At 43.0% G+C, this 22,899-nt stretch overlaps 2 protein-coding genes and 1 long non-coding RNA gene across 6 annotated transcripts in view; 2 read left to right on the plus strand and 1 right to left on the minus strand.

Annotated features, from left to right (window-relative positions):
* The first annotated feature begins 1,199 nt into the window (after positions 1-1,199).
* Positions 1,200-10,697, plus strand: ASNSD1 (asparagine synthetase domain containing 1). Of its 2 annotated transcripts, XM_081884959.1 has the most exons (5): positions 1,200-1,379; positions 2,921-2,974; positions 4,991-6,551; positions 7,475-7,656; positions 10,104-10,697. In XM_081884959.1, exons 3-5 carry the CDS (start codon positions 5,088-5,090, stop codon positions 10,357-10,359), a joined length of 1,902 nt encoding a protein of 633 aa, XP_081741085.1. In that variant the 5' UTR covers positions 1,200-1,379; positions 2,921-2,974; positions 4,991-5,087; the 3' UTR covers positions 10,360-10,697. The 2 variants fall into 2 exon arrangements, with proteins under 2 accessions (XP_081741085.1, XP_081741084.1); XM_081884958.1 differs by lacking the exons at positions 1,200-1,379; positions 2,921-2,974 and adding an exon at positions 3,513-3,588.
* LOC309354711 lies at positions 10,551-13,622 on the minus strand. Its single transcript, XR_014162377.1, has 3 exons — positions 12,779-13,622; positions 12,026-12,314; positions 10,551-10,640 (listed from the first exon to the last, which is right to left on the minus strand). It is a non-coding gene; the product is annotated as an uncharacterized lncRNA (long non-coding RNA).
* A 113-nt stretch (positions 13,623-13,735) lies between these two features.
* ANKAR (ankyrin and armadillo repeat containing) overlaps positions 13,736-22,899 on the plus strand; it is a 46,177-nt gene continuing 37,013 nt past the window's right edge. Inside the window, exons 1-5 of one of the 3 annotated variants that reach the window (XM_081884934.1) lie at positions 13,736-13,882; positions 15,611-16,246; positions 17,590-18,027; positions 20,160-20,323; positions 22,372-22,487. In XM_081884934.1, the coding sequence (XP_081741060.1) occupies positions 15,646-16,246; positions 17,590-18,027; positions 20,160-20,323; positions 22,372-22,487 (1,319 nt within the window). In that variant the 5' untranslated portion in view covers positions 13,736-13,882; positions 15,611-15,645. The remainder of the gene's footprint in view (positions 13,883-15,610; positions 16,247-17,589; positions 18,028-20,159; positions 20,324-22,371; positions 22,488-22,899) is intronic. The other 2 variants (XM_081884935.1, XM_081884936.1) reach the window with 2 other exon arrangements.

Consider the following 22,899-nt stretch of genomic DNA (forward strand, 5'->3'; position numbering starts at 1 on the left):
GCAGCCTGGACACTTGAGGTTCACCTACAAGGGCCTTCTGGCGGTCCCCTCACTACGAGAAGTGAAGCTACAGGGAATCAGGTGGAGGGCCTCCTTGGTAGTGGCACCCATGCTGGGTAACTCCCTCACATCAGATGTCAAGGAAATAAATAACTATACAACTTTTAGAGGACATCTCTAAGATGTTCAGGAGGGTTTTCAATGGTGGATGTTTTATTGTGTTTTTAATATTTTGTTGGGGGCCGCCCAGAGTGGCTGGGGCAACTCAGTCAGATGGGCAGCATATAAATCATAAAATTGTTATTATTCAGAGAGCTGCATTTCCTTACTTTCCACCATGTGCAAAAAACAGTGTCATTTCCCACAGATCCAGCTTGTATAAATGCACTGGGCGGCGGGGTGTGTGTGTCTGTTTTTTAATGTAAGAAAGGGAGCCTTAACCTATTTCCACAATAAACAAAAGTCCTCCTGTTTAATATCATCAACGGACTTTGCGCTTTCAAATTTCAGCAGCACCCTGTGTGATGCCAAAATTTGGTGCCCCCTGCCCTCACTTTCTCTTCTACATTATTGCTGCGGTGCCCCCCCCCCTTGGCTTGGCGCCCAGTGCGGGTGAACCATTCGCTCTCCCCTAAATCTGCCTCTGTTAATCTAGTGCAGAGTTCCCGAAACTTGGGCCTCTGGCTGTCTTTCGGACTACAACTCCCATTATCCCTAGATAGCAGGATCCGTGGTCAGGGATGATGGGAATTGTAGTCCAAAAACAGCCGGAGGCCCAGGTTTTGGAAACCCTGACCTCATGGCATGAGTGCCTCTTACATCTCGTCCTTCTAGTTTAATTTTATCTTGCGTTAGTTGGCGAACTTTACTTCCCCTCAGAATTTGGGTGATACTGCTTACTTGGCCTCCCCGACACCCCTTACGGAGGCAGGAGGGGAAGAAGTGGGGCTGAGGCAGCAGCGAGGTCACTGCTTAGATGCCCCTTTTGGTAATCCATCTCCCCATCCCACTGGGGGGGGGGCATTGTGACTCTTAAGTACCAGTTGCTGTGACTCACAGGTGTGGAGAGCGCTGCGCTGTTCAGGTCTTGCTTGTGTGCTTCCTACAGGAATCAGTTTGGCCACTGTGAGAACAGGATGCTCGACTACATGGGCCTCTGGCTTGATCCTGAAGCTTTCCCCCTCCTTTTCCTTCAGATCTCATGATCCTGGCTGGTTTTGAGGTACGATTTTCATCCGTCGAAAAGGCAACTGCTGATCGCACTGAGAAAGAAGTGTGGGTGGCCTTGGAATAGCACGGACTTGCAGCAAATGTCGAGCCAAATACCGCAAAAGGCAGAGGAGATGAAGCTGTATGACAAAGAGGAGCTCAACAGAAAGGTGATTGGGAAAGGCATAACCTTAACAGAGGGAGACGGTCATGCAACACTTTGGTTTATTATGGAATCGGTGCTGTTCATGGATGCAAGTGGGGTTTGGGGATGCGGGTTTGTTTGGTTTTGGTTTTTGTTTATTTATTTGCAGCATCCACCTGATATTGTCCTCACCAAAAGGCCAAGCTGTGGTTTTCCCCATTTAATCAGAATTTAGCACTTTCGTTGTTTTGTTTTTTGCTGCTGTTTTGAAACTTGCTGGGATTTCTGTGCAAATGGTAAACTCAGATTAAATGGAGAAATAATGAGGGGCGGCGTTTTCATGAAGGCAGCGTTGTGTGGTTGTTGCGTAAAACTTGCATGCAGCTTCATTTGCCTTCTGTAACAACCGTGTTCTTTATAAATGTATCGTGGCAATTTTCCATTGTGAGGTGGGCAGCTGCAACGGTCAGCTACCTCCGCTTTTATGAATATGGCTTGATATAGTATATTGGTGCAATATTTGTGCTCTGCTGTTTCTCTACGCTTGGTTGATGTTATATTGTTAGTGGAAAACAATAACAGTTCTTTTTACAAAATAAAACTTGCATGCATGAGCAGTGTTTGAAAATCCCATTGCTCTGGGTGCATTTTGCGACAGAGAAGTTCATTAGCGCCAGCAGTTTCTGAGCTCTGGGCGCAGTACTGCGCCTAAGATTTCAGATTAAAACTGCACAGTGGAAGAAAAGGAGGACCTTTTTCTGCCTCCTCACTTCCAGCTACTGTCTGTAGACTGGAGAAGAGACCCTCTTAAGAATAATAGGGGGGTGGGCAGGAGAAGGACTAGACCATGTGAAAAATGAACATAATATTTTAACTGCAGTTCATTCATTTTCAGGTTTGTAAGCACACCTAGACATTTGTTTGTTGCACCCATAACCTAGGTTTAAGGTGCCATTTAGCTCCTAGCTCTTATATCTCAGTTTCTAATGCTGTTCATGAGCAACACCAAGTCCATGGGAAACTGCCACACAGAGGCGCCCTAAATTGTTGCTGTGTTTGCATTGTTTCTGGTGGAAGAATCTTGAGCAAGCGTTAAGCTCTGCTGTCAAGAGAGAGATAAAAGAACTTGCTGTGTCATTTTAACGTAGTGATGTCAACAGTTCGTTATCTTACAACTGAATCCCTAAACACACTTGTTAGAAAGAAAGCTCTCTTGTACACAGTGGGATTTACTTCTGAGGAAACATGCACTTGTGCCATCCTGTTGATGCAACAACTATGTCTTGCAAATCACGAGAGTCTAATTCATGGAGTTGTTAATTCTCAAGGCATAGCTGCTGCCTTCAACACAGAAACACACATCAATAAAGCAGAATTTCTATTACTGTGCATTTGCAGAAAGTGCAACCACGTTGCTTCTTCCCATTAATGCTGTAAGGAAAATCAAAAGTTTGCCTTCAAGACCAGCCACATGCTGTGCTCCTGTAATGGCCAAGTGTATTGGTGGTATTGAATTTAGTAGCAGAACATTTGCATTTTCTCAGTTTCTTTTCCCTTTTGTTGCAGATTAAAGAGCAAAAAGTTGTAGTTGATGAAGTTTCCAACTTGAAGAAGAACCGGGTAATTCCTTTTGCTAAATTATAACTAACTGTATATGAAGAAACCTAGGGAGCTTTGAAAATGTGGTGTCCAGATTTGCGCATAACTGCAGCAGTGCACAGAGTAAACGGAGTTGTGATAGCTTTCGTACCTTCCACTTTTGTTCTGAAAGATATCTTCAATGTATTAGGTACATGCAAAGCAGCAACTACTTCATGGGTCTCTAGAAATGTCGAAACAGGAAATTTAATCACACATGCATCCTTTGTGCCTGCTGAATGAGTGGGATCCTAATCAATGAAAACCATGACACGCTACTCTTGTGTCAAAGCTTTGTAAAAAAAAATTAAGATAAACCTGCTTATAGACTTCTATAATCTAGCAAGATACCCCTCCCTGAAAAATGGTAGAGAAAGAAGACGATTTCTGATTTTATTTTTTTTAAAAAAATCAATTGTAATTTAAGACCAGAATGCAAAAACAATAAAAACCTCAGAAATAAGAACACTTGTTTTTCCCCAGTGTAGTTAAACCTACTTGTTTTCTTCTTGTTTTGCAGAAAGTTTACAGGCAGCAGCCCAACAGCAACATATTTTTTCTAGCAGACAGAACCCAAACACTATCCGAATGCAAAAGTATGTTCCTTGGCTCTCTTAATTTTTTATTTGTGATTGGATGTAGAGAAGTTGCGTGATGTTACATAGTACGGATTTTACATGGTATTGCACTTGTACAGATAGTGTTCCTTTATATATGCCCAATTATGTCCTTAATATAAGTAATCCTCATCATCATTAGAATGTAGGCAACCATCCAGAAATATTTATGATGATTAGTTCTATGGGGCCTGTTTTTCATGAACCAGTTAGGAATTTTTGGTCCTTGGACCCATATAAAGTGTGCCGTGTGATTGTGGAAAGCATATCACTAGTCTGAAAATAGCCATAGATAGATAGTTAGTTAGACAGATAGATCAGAAAGCTCAGATTTACTGAGGATCAAAGTTGTATATTTACAGGGTTTCTGATATTAAGAAGGAAAGAAGATTAAAATATTCTTCATATGTGGTTGAGATTAAGGTTAAATCAATTAGAATGATTCTTAAATATAGATTTAAGAAGCCAGCTTACCTCAACAAAATAAAAAGGGTGAATTGATGGATGGGTTTCGTTATAAAATGTAAATTCTTATATAAAAGAAGCTACTGTCTTCATATCAGTTTTTAGCATGGGGGTGTGGTCATAAATCATCTGAAAGGAGTTCATTACTGTAATACAAAAATAACAGGATTTGGAATATAGCAAGCTCAGATACTGCTGTTGCTAAATTTTACAGAAGTGAAATTAAACAGCTATATCTGGTGGGGGGAAAATATGCTATGGAGTTATGTGATACAAGCTCCTGTTTTCCTATCCTCTTTTTTTTATTCATACCTTTGCCATGTGTTCAAATGGGTTCTATAACCCACAGCTCTGAATTTTCAGGCTCTGGTGCAGATGTCCATGAGAATACTAGCAGAACGAGTCTTCTGTTGCGACTATTGTGTTTGCTTCCCTGCTGTTAGCTGGGACATAGATTACATATTGGCACCCCACCCCCCTTTTCCTGCTCCTGCCCAGTCCATTTGATTGGAGGAGTTGTTCCCCTACTTGTTATTGCAGATTTCTGGATCGTGGACGCAGTTGAAAGTGTGCATTTTAAATTTGGAGTTTTAGAGCATGCAGTTATGGACTGCCTAGAATACTTTATAACGCTTTTATTTTGCAGTTTTTAACTGATATGCTAAATATAATAATAATAATAATAATAATAATAATAATAATAATAATAATAATAATATAATTTATTATTTATACCCTGCCCATCTGGCTGAGTTTCCGCAGCCACTCTGGGCGGCTCCCAATCAGTGTTAAAAACAGTACAGCATTACATATTAAAAACTTCCCTGAACAGGGCTGCCTTAAGATGTCTTCTGAATGTCAGGTAATTCTTTATCTCTTTGACATCTGATGGGAGGTTTCCCTCTCTTTTTTACAGACACATTAGATGAACTGAAGAAGGCACATCAGGAAATGGAGAATTTGGAGAAAGTCAAAATCAAGAAATAAGCTAAGGCCTCAAACACGCCTTTACAATGTGTGGAATTTGCTGTGTGGTCAGCTTGTCTGTACATCCCCCTGACGGCTGTTGCTTGAAAGAGGATATTTTATGTAATCTTAGGAGAAGAGGACCCAATAGTAGTCAACAACTGATAAAGACTGTACCCCAGCTTCCATACCACTGCTTATTTTCTGGCCACGTGCTTCACTTAAGGGGACAGTTGACTCCACAGCCTTTGGAGGATCCTACGAGTGGCAATGTGTTTCTTTGGAACGGGGAAATCTTCAGCGGTGTTCCTGTAACGGCTGAAGAGAACGACACTCAAATTATTTTTCGGCAACTTTGCACGTGCCGCCGTGAATCGGACGTTTTGTCAGTGTTATCTTCCATTCAGGGTCCATGGTCTTTTGTTTTTTATCAGGCGTCGGAGCATTGCTTGTGGTTCGGCAGAGACTTCTTTGGCCGCCGCAGTCTGCTGTGGCAGTTCAATAAAGAGGTAGACAAAGTTCTCGTTCTTTCTTCCGTAAGTGCCGTCTCTGGTAATCCGTGGCAGGAAGTTCCGGCATCGGGGATCTTCAGATTGGATCTCAAGGCCTGCGCTGCATCCGAAGCGGTGACTTTAACGCTGTATCCTTGGAAATACCCTTCCAGACAGAATGCTACCAAGAATGCAGTCCTGGGTGACTTAAGTATGGCTTCCAAATATTCCCCAAGTTACGTGTCTCTTGTGGTGAATGACTCACACACGTTGGTAGCGCCTGTCATTCCGTTAAATAAGGAGTCCCTTAACACACAGGAGGAGTCCCGATTATTTGATTTTACCAACAATGTAGCAGATGTGGAAGTTCTGCAGATGTTTCTTGCAGAGCACCATAAGAAGGAACTCGTTCGCCAGTTTATTGACGTGTTGAGTAGAGCAGTCGAGAGACGAGTTTTATGTCTGGCTAGAGAGGCCGATCATTTAAGAGGAGAAATGTCAGGAGCAGCTCTGAGGAAACCCCATGTTGCGGTGCTGTTTTCTGGGGGCATTGATTCCATTCTCATAGCAGTCCTTGCTGACAGGCACGTTCCTTCAGAAGAACCCATTGATCTTCTCAATGTGGCCTTCAAGGTAACACACCAAAGAAGGCAAAGCAGTTCCACCAAGAAACAGAGCAAGGAACAGAAACAGTCGCCCCCTAGTCAGGGATGCTTCGATGACACCGGTATTGTGAAATGTGGCTCTTCGTCATCTTTTAACGTGCCTGACAGAATTACCGGCAAGGCAGGGCTGGAAGAACTGAAAACCATCAGTCCTTCCAGATTGTGGAATTTCGTGGAAATCAACGTTACTCTTGAGGAGTTAAAAGCAATGAGACGACAACACATAAGTCATTTAGTTTATCCCTTGGGCACTGTTCTGGATGATAGCATCGGTTGTGCTGTGTGGTTTGCTTCCAGAGGAGAAGGCCTGATTACCAGTCAGGGAGATATAAGGCCATATAAAAGCGTTGCGAAGGTATAATGCTAGCTATCGATTTATGACTTAACGACTCTCTTACACACATCTATTTTTACTCCATAGTTGGTATTGCAGTCCTAAGCCTACAAGGGAGTGAGCCCTGCTTACTCACTCCGGGCATAACTGTGCAGTTCCTTTTTATTTTATTAGCTCTTTTGCCACACATGTAAAATTGAATGTGGACAAGTTAGATATGTGAAAGTAAGTTACGGGCTTACTGTCACTGATAGAAACTGAGATACGAAAGTTAGGAGTTAAATGGCACCTTAAACCTAAGTTATGGGTACAACAACGGAATGTCTAGGCATACTTTTTTATAACAAGAATACAAACTGAAAATGAATGAACTGCAGTTAAAATACGTTCATTTTTCACATGGTTGAGTCCTTCTCCTGCCCACCCCCCTAATATTCTTAAGAGGGTCTCTTCTATATTCTTCAGAAAGTGGCTGGAAGTGGGGAGGCAGAAAAAGGTCCTCCTTTCCTTCCACTGTGCAGTTTTAATTTGAAATCTTAGGTGCAGTACTGTGCCCAGAGCTCAGAATCTGCTTGCACTAATGAAATTCCCAGTTGCGAAGTGCGCCTAGAGCAATGGGAGTTTTGAACACCGCTTACTGTATTCTTTTTGTAACGATGATGGCTCTATGATTTAAATGAGATGAAAATCTGGCATAGTCATCTTCTGCATATTTCCAGCTGAATAAAATGCAGTTCTGCTCCTGTCTAAATAGATCGCCAGTTGTTCATTGGAACAGAACTGAACCTTATAAAACTCTATTTAGATCTAAATAGAGTTTAATTTGGATGTAAGTATAATTAGATTTACCAAAGTAAATGCAAAATATTGTGGAGTAAAAGTGTTTTAGGGTACAGCTGGTTGAGTAAATAAATGCTAAGACTGCACGTTGTGCTCTGTTGCAGGTTGTACTTACTGGAATTGGAGCAGATGAGCAGCTTGCCGGCTATTCTAGGCACCGGGCTTGCTTTGAAAAACATGGTTTGGAGGGATTGAATGAAGAACTGGAAATGGAACTGGGGCGAATTTCATCTAGGAACCTTGGCCGAGATGATAGAGTTATTGGGGATCATGGCAAAGAAGCTAGGTAAGCTGTTTGGAGCGGGAAGTGACTGGGCTATTTCTTTTAAAATCATCAACTGAGGATATTTTGTTAGCATCATTACTTCATTCAGGTGCAGCAAGTTGAAGTGATGATGATGATGTTGATTTATTAAATTTCTATACTGCCCTTCATCTGAGGATCACAAGGCAGTTTTCAATACAAAAAGGAAAAAAATACATACCATAATAACAAATGAAATCAATTCCCCACCCCCACCGGTTTAAAAGACCATAGATTGTTTCATTAGCCAAAGGTCTGGGAGAAGAGGAATGTTTTTGCTTGGCACCTAAATACATGCAGGAACTTGTGGCGCTGTGATCTAAACCACTGAGCCTCTTGGGCTTGGCTTGCCGATCGGAAGGTTGGCGGTTCGAATCCCCGTGATGGAGTGAGCTCTCGTTGCCCTGTCCCAGCTCCTGCCAACCTAGCAATTCGAAAGCAGACCAGTGTCTGCCACAGTGTCCCGTTGCGCCAGAAGTGGTTTAGTCCTGCTGGCCACATGACCTGGGTTTTGGCGGTCATGCATGCACAGAAGCACTGAATTGCAACCCGCGCAGACGCGCCACTGCGGGTTGCGGACGCTGTGGGTTGCGAACGTGCATCCCGCACGGATCACGTTTGCAACCCGAGCGTCCACTGTACAGTAGTACCTCGGGTTACATACGCTTCAGGTTACACACTCCGCTAACCCAGAAATAGTACCTCGGGTTAAGAACTTTGCTTCAGGATGAGAACAGAAATCATGTAGCGCCAGCACGGCAGCAGTGGGAGGCCCCATTAGCTGAAGTGGTGTCTCAGGTTAAGAACAGACTTCCAGAACAAATTAAGTATGTAACCAGAGGTACCACTGTATATGCAATGAGGGCACCGGCTGAACCTCCTTCGGGAGAGAATTCCACAGACAGGGAGCCAACACAGAAAAAGCCTCTTCTCATGTTGCCGTCTTCCAGACCTGTTGTGAAGGAGGCACACGAAGATTGCAGGGTTCAAGATTGGTTCATATGGGGAGAGGTATCATTGACGAGAACCTGCTCGCCATCAGTAATAATCAGTCTCACACAGAGATGGGCTGAAGAATTCTGGCTGCTGCTGCAGCGGCTGCAGCCAACATTTTATTGTGTGTACTCAAAAAGATACAAATACAAGGAAAGCAACTTTTCTCAGCCAGCAGATAAGGACAATGCCATGCTATCACATCAGGCCACATAGTCGATCAGGCTATGCTATGTGGGCCAATCATTGGGACAGCATGAGCTGTCCACGCGTTGATCATGCTCCAAGCGGGCCTCCTGCTATGAAATCACCTTGCAACAATAAACTTTCGCCCATGCTCTTATGTACAAACAACCATTTTCCCACATATCATGGTCCTGAGCCATTTAAGGCTTTATAGGTCAAAACCAGCACTTTTAATTGAACCCAGAAACTTATTGGCAGCCTGTTCAGACCAGGATCGGTGTAACCATCTTGCCCTGTTGAGCAACCTGGCTGCAGTATTCTGCACTAGTTTCCGATCCATCTTCAGAGGCAGCACCACGTATATTGTGTTGCAGTAATCTATCCTAAAGTTTACCAGAGCATGGGTGACAGAAGTTAGGCTATCCCTGTCCAGATAAGGGCACAGCTGAGCCACCAGCCGAAGCTGATGGAAGGGGCTGTATGTCATCGAGGCCACCTGAGCCTCAAGCAACAGAATACAGACGTACCCCCCCCCCCAAACTGTGTACCCGCTCCTTCAGATGGTGTGTATCCTCATCAAGAGCAGGCAGCCTCCCATCCATCTGGTCTAAGAAACTGCCCACTCTGTCTTATCTGGATTGACCTTCAGTTTACGCATCTCAGAAGGATGTGTCTCTCCACAGTTTCCCACAGTATGCTTGTCTAGCTCTGAGCTGCTTGGTTTTTTTAATAGGTGTATGTATGATTACACGGGTGGCGCTGAAGTCTAAACCACTGAGCCTTTGGGCTTGCCGATCAGAAGGTCGGCAGTTCGAATCCCCGCAACGGGGTGAGTTCCTGTTACTCGATCCCAGCTCCTGCCAACCTAGCAGTTCAAAAGCATGCCAAAAAGTGCAAGTAGATAAATACCTCTGGCGGGAAGGTAAACGGCATTTCCGTGCTCTGCTTAGTCATGCTGGCCACATGACCCGGAAAAACTGTCTGCGGACAAACGCCAGCTCCCTCAGCCTGTAAAGCGAGATGAGCGCCGCAACCCCAGAGTCATCCACGACTGGACTTAACTGTCAGGGGTCCTTTACCTTTATGAATAATTCACACATTTGGATACTTATAGGAAACTACTAATTAGCTCTGATTGTAACCGCCAAATCAGTCGATTCAATGATTTTTCCAAAAATATTCTTTGCAATTTATTTTTGAATTCTCTTGAAAAATAAGTTTTGCTTGGTGTTCTTTTCTTTTCGTTTTAGGTTTCCGTTTCTTGACGAAGAAGTAGTATCTTTTCTCAATTCTCTTCCCATCTGGGAGAAAGCAAACTTGACTCTACGTCGAGGCATCGGGGAGAAATTGCTTCTCTGCCTGGCAGCGGCTGAGCTTGGCTTGACAGCTTCATCGGTCCTGCCAAAGAGGGCCATGCAGTTTGGTTCCAGGATTGCAAAAATGGAAAACAGCAGCGAAAAGGCATCTGACAAATGCACAAGACTCCAGTCACTTCCAGTCGAGTAGCTGCATACAGGATTCTGGGAAGCCTGTTACGAACTCAATCGCACGGTAGTCACAAACCAGGAAATGCCAGATACAGCCAATGCAGTGGTTCAGTGTGCGTAATTGGGAGTCAGCCCTAGTGGGATCAGCACTGGGACTTACTTTTGAGTTAATGTGTGCAGGATCAGTGCTAGAGGTCCCGCTGAGAACAAACGTATGGAGTCTCGCAACCCACAACGTTCTGTTGGCTTCAGTGGCTAAACGTCGTCATGACTAGCTAGCTAGATGGTCCCTGGTTTGTTCTGAAAGATGATTCTGTGTTGTGAACATGAAAGAAAATAAAGGGGTTTTTAAAAGTCTCGGACTCTGTATATTCGTTAATGTAGTCATACATCTTAGCCAAGGCATCAAAGTAGACACTCGAGTAGATTCCACAAAGGGAACCAGCAAGTCATTGAAAGGTTATAGAGCTGCTCTGTGTGCAAACATTTTAAGCTGTACCCTTGTAAATAAAGTGTTATACAATGCCAGTGTATTAGCTCCCAAGTATCTCTCCATAGGGACCAATGGTCAATGCTGGCTCTGTATACTTGTATAGTGGTACCTCAGGTTACATATGCTTCAGGTTACATACGCTTCAGGTTACAGACTCCGCTAACCCAGAAATAGTGCTTCAGGTTAAGAACTTTGCTTCACGATAAGAACAGAAATTGTGCTCTGGCGGCACGGCAGCAGCAGGAGGCCCCATTGTATTTGAAAATGAATAAATTATATATATATACAGTTTCGGGTTAAGAACGGACCTCCAGAACGAATTAAGTACTTAAAAGGGGTACCACTGTACAGTTATTCCCAGTGCACATTTTTTGTTCCTGCAGAATATGTCTTATCACATAGAGCAGAGGTTTTTAACCTTTTTGAGTCCACAGCTCCCTTGACCAGCTGGCAGCCTCTCAGCCTTTTTCAAACACCCTTGTGGAGTGTTCCCTCAGCCTCCTCTCCCATCTCCTTGGGGAGTCCTCCAGGCAGTTGCTGCTGCTGTCCCTGGTCTCTGAGCTGTCCCCGCTTCTCCAAAGAGAGGTGCCTCCCAAAGTCACCATTTGCCTGCAGAGCTTGTAGTCAGGGCTGCTGCAACAAACAGCTGTGCAAGCCTTTGGGAGGCAGAGATGCAAGAGGGCATCAGAGGAGGGACAGAGGCCAGTGTTGCCCGTGGCACCCTGACCATCCTTCAAGGCACCCCAGGGTGCCACTGGCAGAAAATACTTTTCATTTATGCAGCGGCAGCCACACGAATGCTATGAGCCCAGAGGTGGAAAGAAGATGAAAGACCCTAGAAGATAAGAATGGCAAACTAAGCTGTTGGACTATGCCGAAATGGCAAAACTGACCGGAACACTTGGGAACCAATAAGGCAAAAGTTTTAAGAAATAATGGGAAAGATTTATAATGTATTTAAGAGACCACTGTAAGCAAATGAAAACTTTAGGATTTTAACAACGCTTGTAACAAATACATCGGATAACATGGAGAGACTTAAAATACGGGTGAAGAAATAAGATGCAGTTGAAAAATATGACAATAGTGTGTATTTGATATTGTTATAATTTTACACTTGTAAAATCAAATAAAAATTATTTCTGAAAACCACTGGCATAAATACTTCTGTGAGTGTAGGAGCAGCATGTACCTGTGTGAAGAAGCCTATAGAGCGGGTGTGCTGAATTTTCTAATAGGACCAAAATTGCTTAGCATCTTTGCTAAAGAATACTGCCTGTAAATTTGGGCAGCCGCCCTCGGGGGTGCTAGAGGAGAAGATTCTGATGATGCGCAGTTCCATCTTCTTCCTCTTCTCAAGGACATGATAGCTGCTTGCTGTCTTGCTCCCACCAGTTTCCTTTGCATAAGAGGGGAAAGATGGTGTGGTGGTCCGAGATCAGAGTGCATTTTTATTGGGTAAATCCATACTGCAGCTGCACCTGAAATAAAGATATGGTGCAGTTGCTGGCAGAGATGTTGATGTAAGTGACAACAAAACTGGTTCAGATGCCAAGAAAACCTCACTAGAATGAATATATCAACAAAGGTTTGCTGCAGTCATCGTATTATTCAATGTGGATAATAAATTACTGTTGCAACAGTGATCAGGTGCCAAAATCTCTTTCCAGGTTGTTTGACCCACACTTATCCCTAAACTCCCCACTTGAGCTGGAATAAAATTATGCAACTGATGTTTGAAGAGCAGCACAAAGGCAACTGAAAGCAGAGTTAAGAATTCCACTGTAGTAACTAATTCCAGAAGTAACCTACTCGCTAATGCAAATTCACTACAACCCAAGTTCAGTGTGGGCCTTGGGGGGGGAAACATGAAACAGATCACAACCTTTTTTGTGCAGATGAATGCAATCTTGAATTCAAGAATTAAAAGCTACTGTTATCATACCATAGGAATAATCACTTTTGGAGGAGAGGGAATCCTGAAATGAAATTAAGATTACTCCTGATGGCAGAGATGTTTCTCTTTCAATAGTGGAATGGTTGTAAGTAATCTGAAGAGATTTGTTGATCGTAATAAAATGAATGGTTGTAAAACTCATGGAACATGCTGACCCAACGTTCTTAATATTTTTAAATGGCAGATCTGGAGCTATTTTGTAGAATCGATTGCAACACAGGAGATGATATAGGAAGAAATGCCTTGAGGATGAAGGAAATTTGCTTTTTTGTCTAGCATGAGCGAGATGGCTCCTTGCCGAAAGCTCGGGACTCCTCTGATTTTAATTTCTTGGGAGTCATTTTTCAGCTTGTTAACAACAGCTGTGCATTTGTTGACAGAACCACTAAGAATTTGAAGTATAAATACTGACTAGGCCAGGCATAGGCAAACTCGGCCCTCCAGATGTTTTGAAACTACAATTCCCATCATCCCTGACCACTGGTCCTGTTAGCTAGGGATGATGGGAGTTGTAGTCCGAAAACATCTGGAGGGCAGAGTTTGCCTATGCCTGGACTAGGCTGCCTAGATTAGGCCACGGAAAGTTCTAGTGTGACCACGATATCCCTCTCTATTTGGAAAGGCAAGCTGTTTAGTGTGAAATAGGGAAGGGGGCAGCCTTTCTGAGTCAGAAATCCCAGCGGATGCAGGCAGACAAGCACAGTGAAGTTCCTAGCATACTTATATACTGAACTGTGGAAGGGACACTCAGAAACAGCACATAATACAATCAACATTGTCTGGGTCCACTGAAGAGCTGTCTGCCCCCACAGAAAAGGTGGAAATTGCCCAGTAAAAATAGTCTTTTTACTGACTCCATCCCACGGGCTCCCTCACTGTTGACTTCCCTCATTGTTCTTTGGTTTCCATGGTTACCACATCTAGTCAGCAGCCTCTCTTCCCACATTGTCTACTACACAACAGCTGAGGGAAACAAAAGTGGGTGTTCCCTAGACCTTGGTCAAGAGACAAGGCCTCATAGTTGCTGGCTGTGGTACCTGCGCAAGCTTGTCTTTTGAATGCACCGCCTGGATTTGGAAAAGCATTTTTCTGGTGATGCTTCTATTTTTCCTTCTGAGATTTCGGCAATATTGCACTTTCTCTCTTAACTACGGCAATCTTTCATTTCTATCCCTCTCTACACCCGCCTCCTGCAATCCAGAAAACATACAGTTTAGAATGGGTGTTCAAGTTCGCAGGTGGTTTTTCCCCTTGAGGCTTTTCAATACCTTCATGTTCCAGTGTGGGTAGTTTAAAAAGAAAAAAAAAACAGTAACCAAGTATACTTTTCCTTTTACCTTACTTTTCAGGTCATGCTTAAATAGAAATGGTGATAATAATAATATTATTGTGGTAGCTTTTATAAGGGCCCAATTCAAAATGGTGTCAGGGCTAGGATTGTCATAGTTGTTGAGGTATTTTTTGGAGCAGGGGGGCAAAGTTGTCAAGCTTTTTAAAGTTTTGCCCCAAGTTGTTGAGACATTTTTGAGGTATTTTAAAGAAAGTTCGCCAAAATCTACAATACCAACATGGCAGTTGCCTTACCTCCAGATTTTCCAGGACATTTTTGGTGATTTCTGCCTGGACGCAGTTTTTGACAGCCAAATCCCAGCTATCTAGACGTATGGCAACCCTAGTCAGGGCAGGATATCTAAGGGGACTTTCTTGTCCCATAAGAAATTGCTTAGTTATTGCAAACTTCTACTATTTATTTACTAATTGCCTGCTATCCACCCTAAGCCCCCAGTGCAGATTACAGCAATTAAAAGGTAATATTGAATATTCAAATTAAAATATTAAAAACAGGTTTGTTTGTTTTTTTTAAAAAAAACCTTACCATCAAAGAAATAGGGTGGGGCCAAAGCTAAAGAAATGCACCTCTAGAGAGGCATTCTTCTCTAGTCTTATCTGAGTGTCCAGCTTCACCTGGCAGTAATTTCTACACTTTTATTGTTTATATGCCGCCCATCTGGCTGGGTTGCCACTCTGGGCAGCTCCCAACAAAGTATTAAAAGCAGGACTGTCTTAAGCATATGTGGTGCTGGGGTGCAAAGATCCGCCTGCCCCCACACCCTGGTTGCTCAGTCCTAGGTGGAGCCGGCCGGCCGCCTCAGCGTCTCGCAGCCTCGCTCCCCCCAAACTCACGGCACAGAGCCGCCCACAGCAGAAAAGCCCCTCGCGGCGCTCCGACTGACAGGTGGGCTCTTCCCCAGACTCAACTCTCGGGCCCCGGACTCTCGGCCTGGCGCCCCTGAGAGCCCGGCGCCCGGGTGCCCTGCACCCTTAGAGCCTTTGGGTAAGACGGCCCTGATTAAAAGCACAATAAAACGTCAGCCATTAAAAACCTTCCCTAAATAGGGCTGCCTTCAGATGTCTTCTAAAAGTTGTATAGTTATCTATCTCCTTGACATCTGATGGGAGGATGTTCCACAGGGTGGGTGCCACTACCAAGAAGGCCTTCTGCCTGGTTTCCTGTAGCTTCACATCTCACAGTGAGGGAACTGCCAGAAGGCCCTCAGAGGTGGACCTCAGCATCCGGGCTGGACGATGGAGACACTCCTTCAGGCATACTGGCCTGAGACAGTTCAGGGCTTTAAAGGTCAACACCAACACTTTGAATTGTGCTTGGAAACGTGCCTTGTTAAAGGTCAAGGAATATACTACTCAGGCTCTGTGTTTTAGTCCTATTTTCACAGCAATATTTCTGTTCCAACAACCCATAAACCACCTGATTAACTCACATGCATTACATATTCTCTCTCCCTCTTTTTTAAAAAAAAGTATTTAGGAAACAATAGAACAGAAAAAGAGGCAATATGATGCTGAGACCACTAAAAAAGCAAGTGCTTAGGAATGAGCAAGCAGATGAGGCAACTTATTTAGCCCACCTAGCTGCGCAGAGAAATGCAAGTGCCTTCTTTGAGAAGTACGAGCGAAGTGAACTTCAGGAACTACTGACCACTTCGTTTTGTAGCTGGCTGGCAACAAAAGATAACTTGCGCCAAACGTTGGACCTCCCCACTGGGCTGCTGAGACAAATGAAAAGCGTAAATGTCCCGACGGCTATTTTTCTAACACCCGTGGAGCCCGACTTAGAGTTGGACTGCAGAGAAATCCATCAGATCATCAGAGAGTTGTCTGTTGGGATTTACTGTCTGAACCAAATTCCGTCCATCAGTTTGGATGCTAATTACGACCAAAGTACTTCTTGCTCCCTCCCTCCGGCATACTTTGACACGCGAATCGGACAAATGTTGATCGCTGTGGATTACATGCTGAAAGCCTTGTGGCATGGGGCATACATGCCCAAAGAAAAACGTGTCAGATTCTCTGAACTGTGGCGTTCTAGCATGGATATTGACGCAGACGGCATCCCTCAAACAGAAAGAACTGCCTGTGCAGAGTTCTGTCAAGCTGGTAAGATAGGGTTGCCATATTTCAGGAGGTGAAAATCCAAAGCCCGGACAAAAAAGTTGCTGCCTAAAGTAGAAAATTGTACCTACTCATACTACTTATAAGTTATAAGCCCTGTGGCACAAATTCTTATCTGCATTGGCAACAACCACCAAAGGGTGCCTTGGAATACTGCTTGCTAAATTTGGGTGCCTGTATTTAAAACAGAAGTAAATGGGAATTTAATAGTTTCCAAATTTCTTCTTGACGAAAATCAGCACTATTTCTCTAGAAACAGAGGTTCCAGAACTCCCCATGAATGCCTCCCTTGTTCTCTTATAATGGCAATGGCGCCCATCTGAGAGGTGCCAGAACTGAATTCTGGTGAGATCCGGCTGAAAAAAAGCCCTGACAAAAATTAAAATAAGGATGAGTAAGGAGTTCTCTTGACGTGCAAGGTTATCCTGTATGATTTAAAAAGCCACTTCTGTGAACTTTTATTTGTGTAAGATTTTTTTTTACATACTAATTACAGTTGTTTCACTTGCACGCATATATATATATATATACATATGTGTGTGTATATACATGTAGGTAAAAAGGTATGCGGGTGGTGCTGTGGTCTAAACCACTGAGTCTCTTGGGCTTGTCAATCAGAAGGTTGGCGGTTCGAATCCCCGCAATGGAGTGAGCTCCCATTGCTCTGTCCCAGCTCCTGCCAACCTAGCAGTTCGAAAGCACATCAGTGTGAGTAGATAAATAGAGTAGATAAATTGGAGAGCCAGTGTGGTGTAATGGTTAAGAGCAGTAGTCTCGTAATCTGGGGAACCGGGTTTGTGTCTTCGCTCCGCCACATGCAGCTGCTGGGTGACCTTGGGCCAGTCACACTTCTCTGAAGTCTCTCAGCCCCACTCACCTCGCAGAGTGTTTGTTGTGGGGGAGGAAGGGAAAGGAGAATGTTAGCCGCTTTGAGACTCCTGAAAGGGAGTGAAAGGCGGGATATCAAATCCAAACAACTCCTCCTCCTCCTCTTCTTCTTCTTCTTCTTCTTCTTCTTCTTCTTCTTCTTCTTCCACTGCGACAGGAAGCTAAACGGCATTTCCGTGCGCTCTGGTTTCCATCACAGTGTTCCGTTGTGCCAGAAGCAATTTAGTCATGCTGGCCACATAACCTGGAAAGCCATCTGTGGACAAACGCCAGCTCCCTCGGCCTGAAAGCGAGATGAGCGCCGCAACCCCATAGTCGCCTTTGACTGGACTTAACTGTCTGGTCCTTATCCATGTAGGACAGGGAATATCTGTAGTTTAACTGATCTGTTTTTATTTCATATATTTATATATCTTTTTGTGTACATATGTATGATATAGGTCTAATGGATATTTCAAAAGAACCAGATTTCCAAGGAATCTATGAGGAAAACCTGAACGAAGATCCAACGTATGACCCTAACAGTCCAGAGGAAAAAGCATTCTTTATGCAGTTTGCAGACTACATATTTCTTAAGTTGACTTTTGCCACCACAGAGGTTCAGCAGTATGAAAATGTGTTCAAGTTTGATGCAGCATACAACCTTTGTAATGCAATAAGGATGACTGAGGGCAGCCTTAGTATGCATGGATACCAGAGGCTGCAGCAGAGGCTAGCTCTTCAACAAAAACTTGTGAAGAAATACCTAGAAAAAAAGGTCGAGATCCGGAAAAACATTGCATATCTAAAGCTAATGAGTTTTCTTATTCCATTTATTATCAATTTAAAAAGGAAAAATAAAATCCCAAATTTAAGTCGGCTTCTTCAGCCATATTCAGGTAAGACTATGTTCTATCCTTTTGCTGAGAGATTGCTTTTAATCCATGAACAAGTTATAGGCCGTATCTGTAAGAACAATCATACGAGCCCCTTAGGTAAAGGTAAAGGGACCCCTGACCATTAGGTCCAGTTGTGACCGACTCTGGGGTTGCGGAGCTCATCTCGCTTTATTGGCTGAGGGAGCCGGTGTACAGCTTCCAGGTCATGTGGCCAGCATGACTAAGCCGCTTCTGGAGAACCAGAGCAGTGCATGGAAATGCCATTTACCTTCCCGCTGGAGCGGTACCTATTTATCTACTTGCACTTTGACGTGCTTTCAGACTGCTAGGTTGGCAGGAGCAGGGACCGAGCAACGGGAGCTCACCCCGTCGTGGAGATTTGAACTGCCAACCTTCTGATCGGCAAGCCCTATGCTCTGTGGTTTAACCCACAGTGCCACCCGCATCCCTTTATGAGCCCCTTACCAGTTGTCTAAAATGGTACAGTCCTGATTCAGGTTTAACAGCTCATTGAGAACTAGAACCGCTTTTTTAAAACAAACAAACAACTTTACAATCAGTCCAACCAGCAATGATACATCACACACAATCCACATTAGACAACAGTAGCAAAAATGCAAGGAACACTTAGTAAACAAAAACAAAAAGCCAGGCAATCGACATGACATGCTTGTATACCCTGCAATGGACTAAAACAAATGAAATTTTGTGTTAACAAAAGCATACAAGAGGCAATGCACCTGAAACGTACCCTCAAACATTTCTCTGATAAAAGCAGGGACGTCCTTTTCCACAATAATAATTCTACTATTTATTAACCAGGCAGAGGGCCTTCTCGATAGTGGTGCCTGCCCTGTGGAATGCCCTCCCATCAGATGTCAAGGAAATAAGCAACTATCTTACTTTTAAAAGACATCTGAAGGCAGCCCTGTTTAGGGAAGTTTTTAATGTTTAATGCTGTATTGCGTTTTTAATATCCGGTTGGGAGCTGCCCAGAGTGGCTGGGGAAACCCAGCCAGATGGGCGGGGTAGAAATAATAAATTATTATACCCCACCCATCTGACTGCCTTGCTCCAGCCACTCTGGGCAGCTTCCAATGTATATAAAAATATATAAAAACATAAAACATTAAAAAAACACTTCCCTATACAGGGATTTCTTCGGATGACTCAGGGGCTGAATAACTCCAGATCCTCAAACATTTCTCTGTTGACAATAGGGACATCCTAAGGAAAAGCAGGACATTCCAAGATCAGATCAGAAACTGGGACAGTTTTCTGTAAATCCGGGACTGTACCTTGAAAATAGGGACACTTGGAGGGTCTGCTAAAATTAAGACACCAAACTCCCTCCAAATGAATGAATAACAGTTGATTGGGGTTCCATGTGGCAAGAATTAATAAAGGAAATGAAAGGGAACCAGTCACCATGGAATTTGTTCCTAATGAACAAGAACTGGAACTACTTCTTAATCCAAAATGTCAATCTTAATGTCAAAAGAGTACACTATGGCTCTATCTCCACCATACATTTAAAGCAATATTATACCACTTCAGATAGCCATGGTTTTCCCCAAAGAATAATCAGAATTATACTTTGTGAAGGGTTTTGTGAGGAGACCCACGTTCCTCTCATGGAGATACAGAGTGGTTTAACAATCAACTCTTCCCAGGGAACTCTTACGTAGCATACTCTTTTTGTTAAGTTGTGGGTGAATATATCAGACGACACAGCGATTCTTCAAACAGCTCTTGTTTATTCACAGGCCAGGACAGAACTGAACTGAAGGGCTCAATCAACCTGCTTATATAGAGCTCCAGTACCATGTTACTGTAACAACTTTCTAAAACTATCCAATCACTGAACGTCACTTTCAATCCTTCATTTGCATAATTATCTACAGTATCCCCCTGCTGGCCCAGGGTGAGAACTTCAGTACATAACACTTTTGACACCAACCAGTCCTGATTATGTGATGAAACTACGGGAAATCTGCATTTTTGAAAGTGCTGCTTAAAGTTTGGGCATATAATTTTATATTATTAGTAATGTCATTCATTCATGTCATTTGCTGAGAGCAGTGGCAGCTGCCTTCTCCTCTGTGTTAAAAACCAGTTCTTCCTTTTTGTAGACGACAAAGTTAAAACGGAACGTGAGCTGCCTCCAATTTTGCTCGGACCAGATTTTAAGTGCCAGCATTTTGTATACACCCAGAATCAGTATTTCCATCTCCACGGAGGCATTGAATATGATGTTGGTACTCCTTCAGTTGAAGACCTTTCAGATGAGATTAAGGTACTAAATCAGAATTTTCGAAATAATTTAGCCTGCGATAAGGAGAGATTGTAGGGGTTGGGGATTTACAGCATACGCACTATACCTTTTAAAGCTCATTCGAAGCAGAGTCTCCCTCAAAAGAATTCTGGGCACTGTAGATAATGTTAAGATTTGCTGGGAAATGTAAATCTGTGACAGGTAAAGCTACAGTGCTCAGAATTCTTTGAGGGAAAGAATTTGCTTCAAATGTGCTTTAAAGATGTAGCGTGGACACCGCCTTAAGTCTCCTTACCACAGAAACTCTTCCTAACACTGGGTCTGGTTCAGGACCTACAGCCTCTCCAGAAGACGAGCCATCTAACCAGTCATCTATGCCTTGGTAACCTCTTTTTCAGATTTCTGTAAAATGTTCCATCTGGGGCCTCCTTTGAAGCTGGTTTGGATGCTTCCCTTGGTACTTTCTTGTTCAGATTGTACCTCAGAAAAATGTCAGAATGGTTCGGCTAGTTGCCAATTCACTTTGGAGCCCGCTTGAAAGTACTAGTGCTGCCTTTTAAAGCCCTAAATATACCTGAAGGAGCGTCTCCACCACCACCATTCTGCCCAGACACTGAGGTCCAGCTCCAATGGCCTTCTGGCGGTTCCCTCACTGCGAGAAGTGAAGTTACAGGGAACCAGGCAGAGGGCTTTCTCGGTAGTGGCACGCGCCCTGTGGAATGCCCTCCTCTCAGATGTCATGGAGATAAATAACTATGCAACATTTAGAAGATATCTGATGGCAGCTCTGTTTAGGGAAGGTTTTTAATGGTTGATGTTTTATTGTGCTTTTAATACTTTGTTGGGAGCTGCCCGGAGTCAGATAGGCAGCATATAAACAATAAAATAAAGATGATTGTGGGGGGCCTTCTCTCAATGCATGCAGAGGTGCCAGGGTGTTGTGCAATGGTACATGTATAAATTACTGCCAGTTAAAGCGGCACACTCAAATAGGACAAAAGAAGAGTGCCTATCTAGAGTTGCAATTCTTTACCCAGGAGTATAAATGAATTATTATTATTATTATTATTATTAGCACCTAGGATGGGTGAAAGGAACAGCTTCGCCTATATCAAACAGCCTGTACTTTGAAGTAATCCACCGAGGCCCATTTCTCTGCACCTTCCTTGTTATATTTAGGCATTTGGCAAGTAGAGAAGGGCCTTTTGTTGTGGTGGCCCCATGATGGAAAGCATGCACTTCCTCTCCTGCTAGCAACTTTACATTCTTTCAGGCGTTAAGCAAAACAAAAACAAAAAAACACCTCTCAGAGATTTGAAGGGACTCTCTAAGCATTTTAAACCTTTTAGATCTGAGTACCATTTTGTCTGCTAGTTTTTTATGATTATTGTTATTGTTTATTGCAATTAATTGCTTTCAGTATCAGCATTGTAAACTCCCCTGGTGTCATTCTCAAGCAAAGGCAGTATAAACATATTTAAAGTGCATAAATAATTATTAAATGGAAAGGTAAATTGTAGGGAGTGATTGTCAGCTTCCTTTTACTCAGAGCAGATCCATTGAAATTAATGGGTTTAACTTAGTCGTGTTCATGAATGCCAAGGAGCCTGAGAAAAAAATAGTTTAATACCACCCTTCAGTTCTGATTTGTTTCAAGAAAATGTATTTTACAAGGGAATACATTTATTTTTATCTGTATTATTTTATTTTAAAGAGCATTTACTTTGAAGAAATTCAGCATGTAATCAGCATGTAATCGCAAGAACAGGACGGTTGTAAAATTGTAACCTCACATGTTATGGGTTGGAAGTCAAATAACTTTGGTTCTTTGATTCTATGAAACTAAAAACCTGTTTCCACCATGTGCCCAGACAGGATTTGAACTTGTGTTTCTCTACCCATTGGGTTTTTCAGCTCTTCGCAGCTCTTAGCAGATTTTGAGCCTGCATATTTTACTGAAAATTGACAAGATGCTTTAACTACTTAAAGCAGTGCTTGGCCTTGATACAGGAAGTTTTAAGGGCTTTGCAAGCATAAATAGGGTCTGTTGTTTTTAACATTAAATATAGGCTGCCTATGACGAAATGCATACATGTGCAGCAAATCACCTCGCTCAACTGTTGGACCCAGATGCACCCTATAGAGAACATTACCCCATACCAATAATGGATTTTCAAGGCAAGAGGTAAAGAGCATGTGAGATGCTTTCGATTGAGTTTTTGGAAACGTAACACTAGTTAATGGTTGAGAGTCAAAAAGTAGCTCATACCTAAGTGCCAGTAAACACTTGTGTACGTGCAGCAGATGTTACAGTATGCAAAATAATAATTGATTAGAAATATGTTTGCTTAAAAGACATACTGACGACTGAGCACGGATGTTTATTTTATTCATCGAGATTTTTTAATCTGAATGCAGAATTGAGCTTTGCTGCTTTTAAAAAACAAATTATTTTGACCATAGCTCATTGTCCACTGTGCATTATCATAAAGGGAATCCAGTCACGTAGTGAAAATCTTGTAGATGGAATCCAGTCTGGCATAAAGCATGACACAATCATATTTTCTGTGCTTCCTCTTAGTCCTTTGGTCTAAACT

This window comes from Podarcis melisellensis (assembly GCF_964234715.1).
Source record: "Podarcis melisellensis genome assembly, chromosome: 1".
Taxonomy (NCBI): domain Eukaryota; kingdom Metazoa; phylum Chordata; class Lepidosauria; order Squamata; family Lacertidae; genus Podarcis; species Podarcis melisellensis.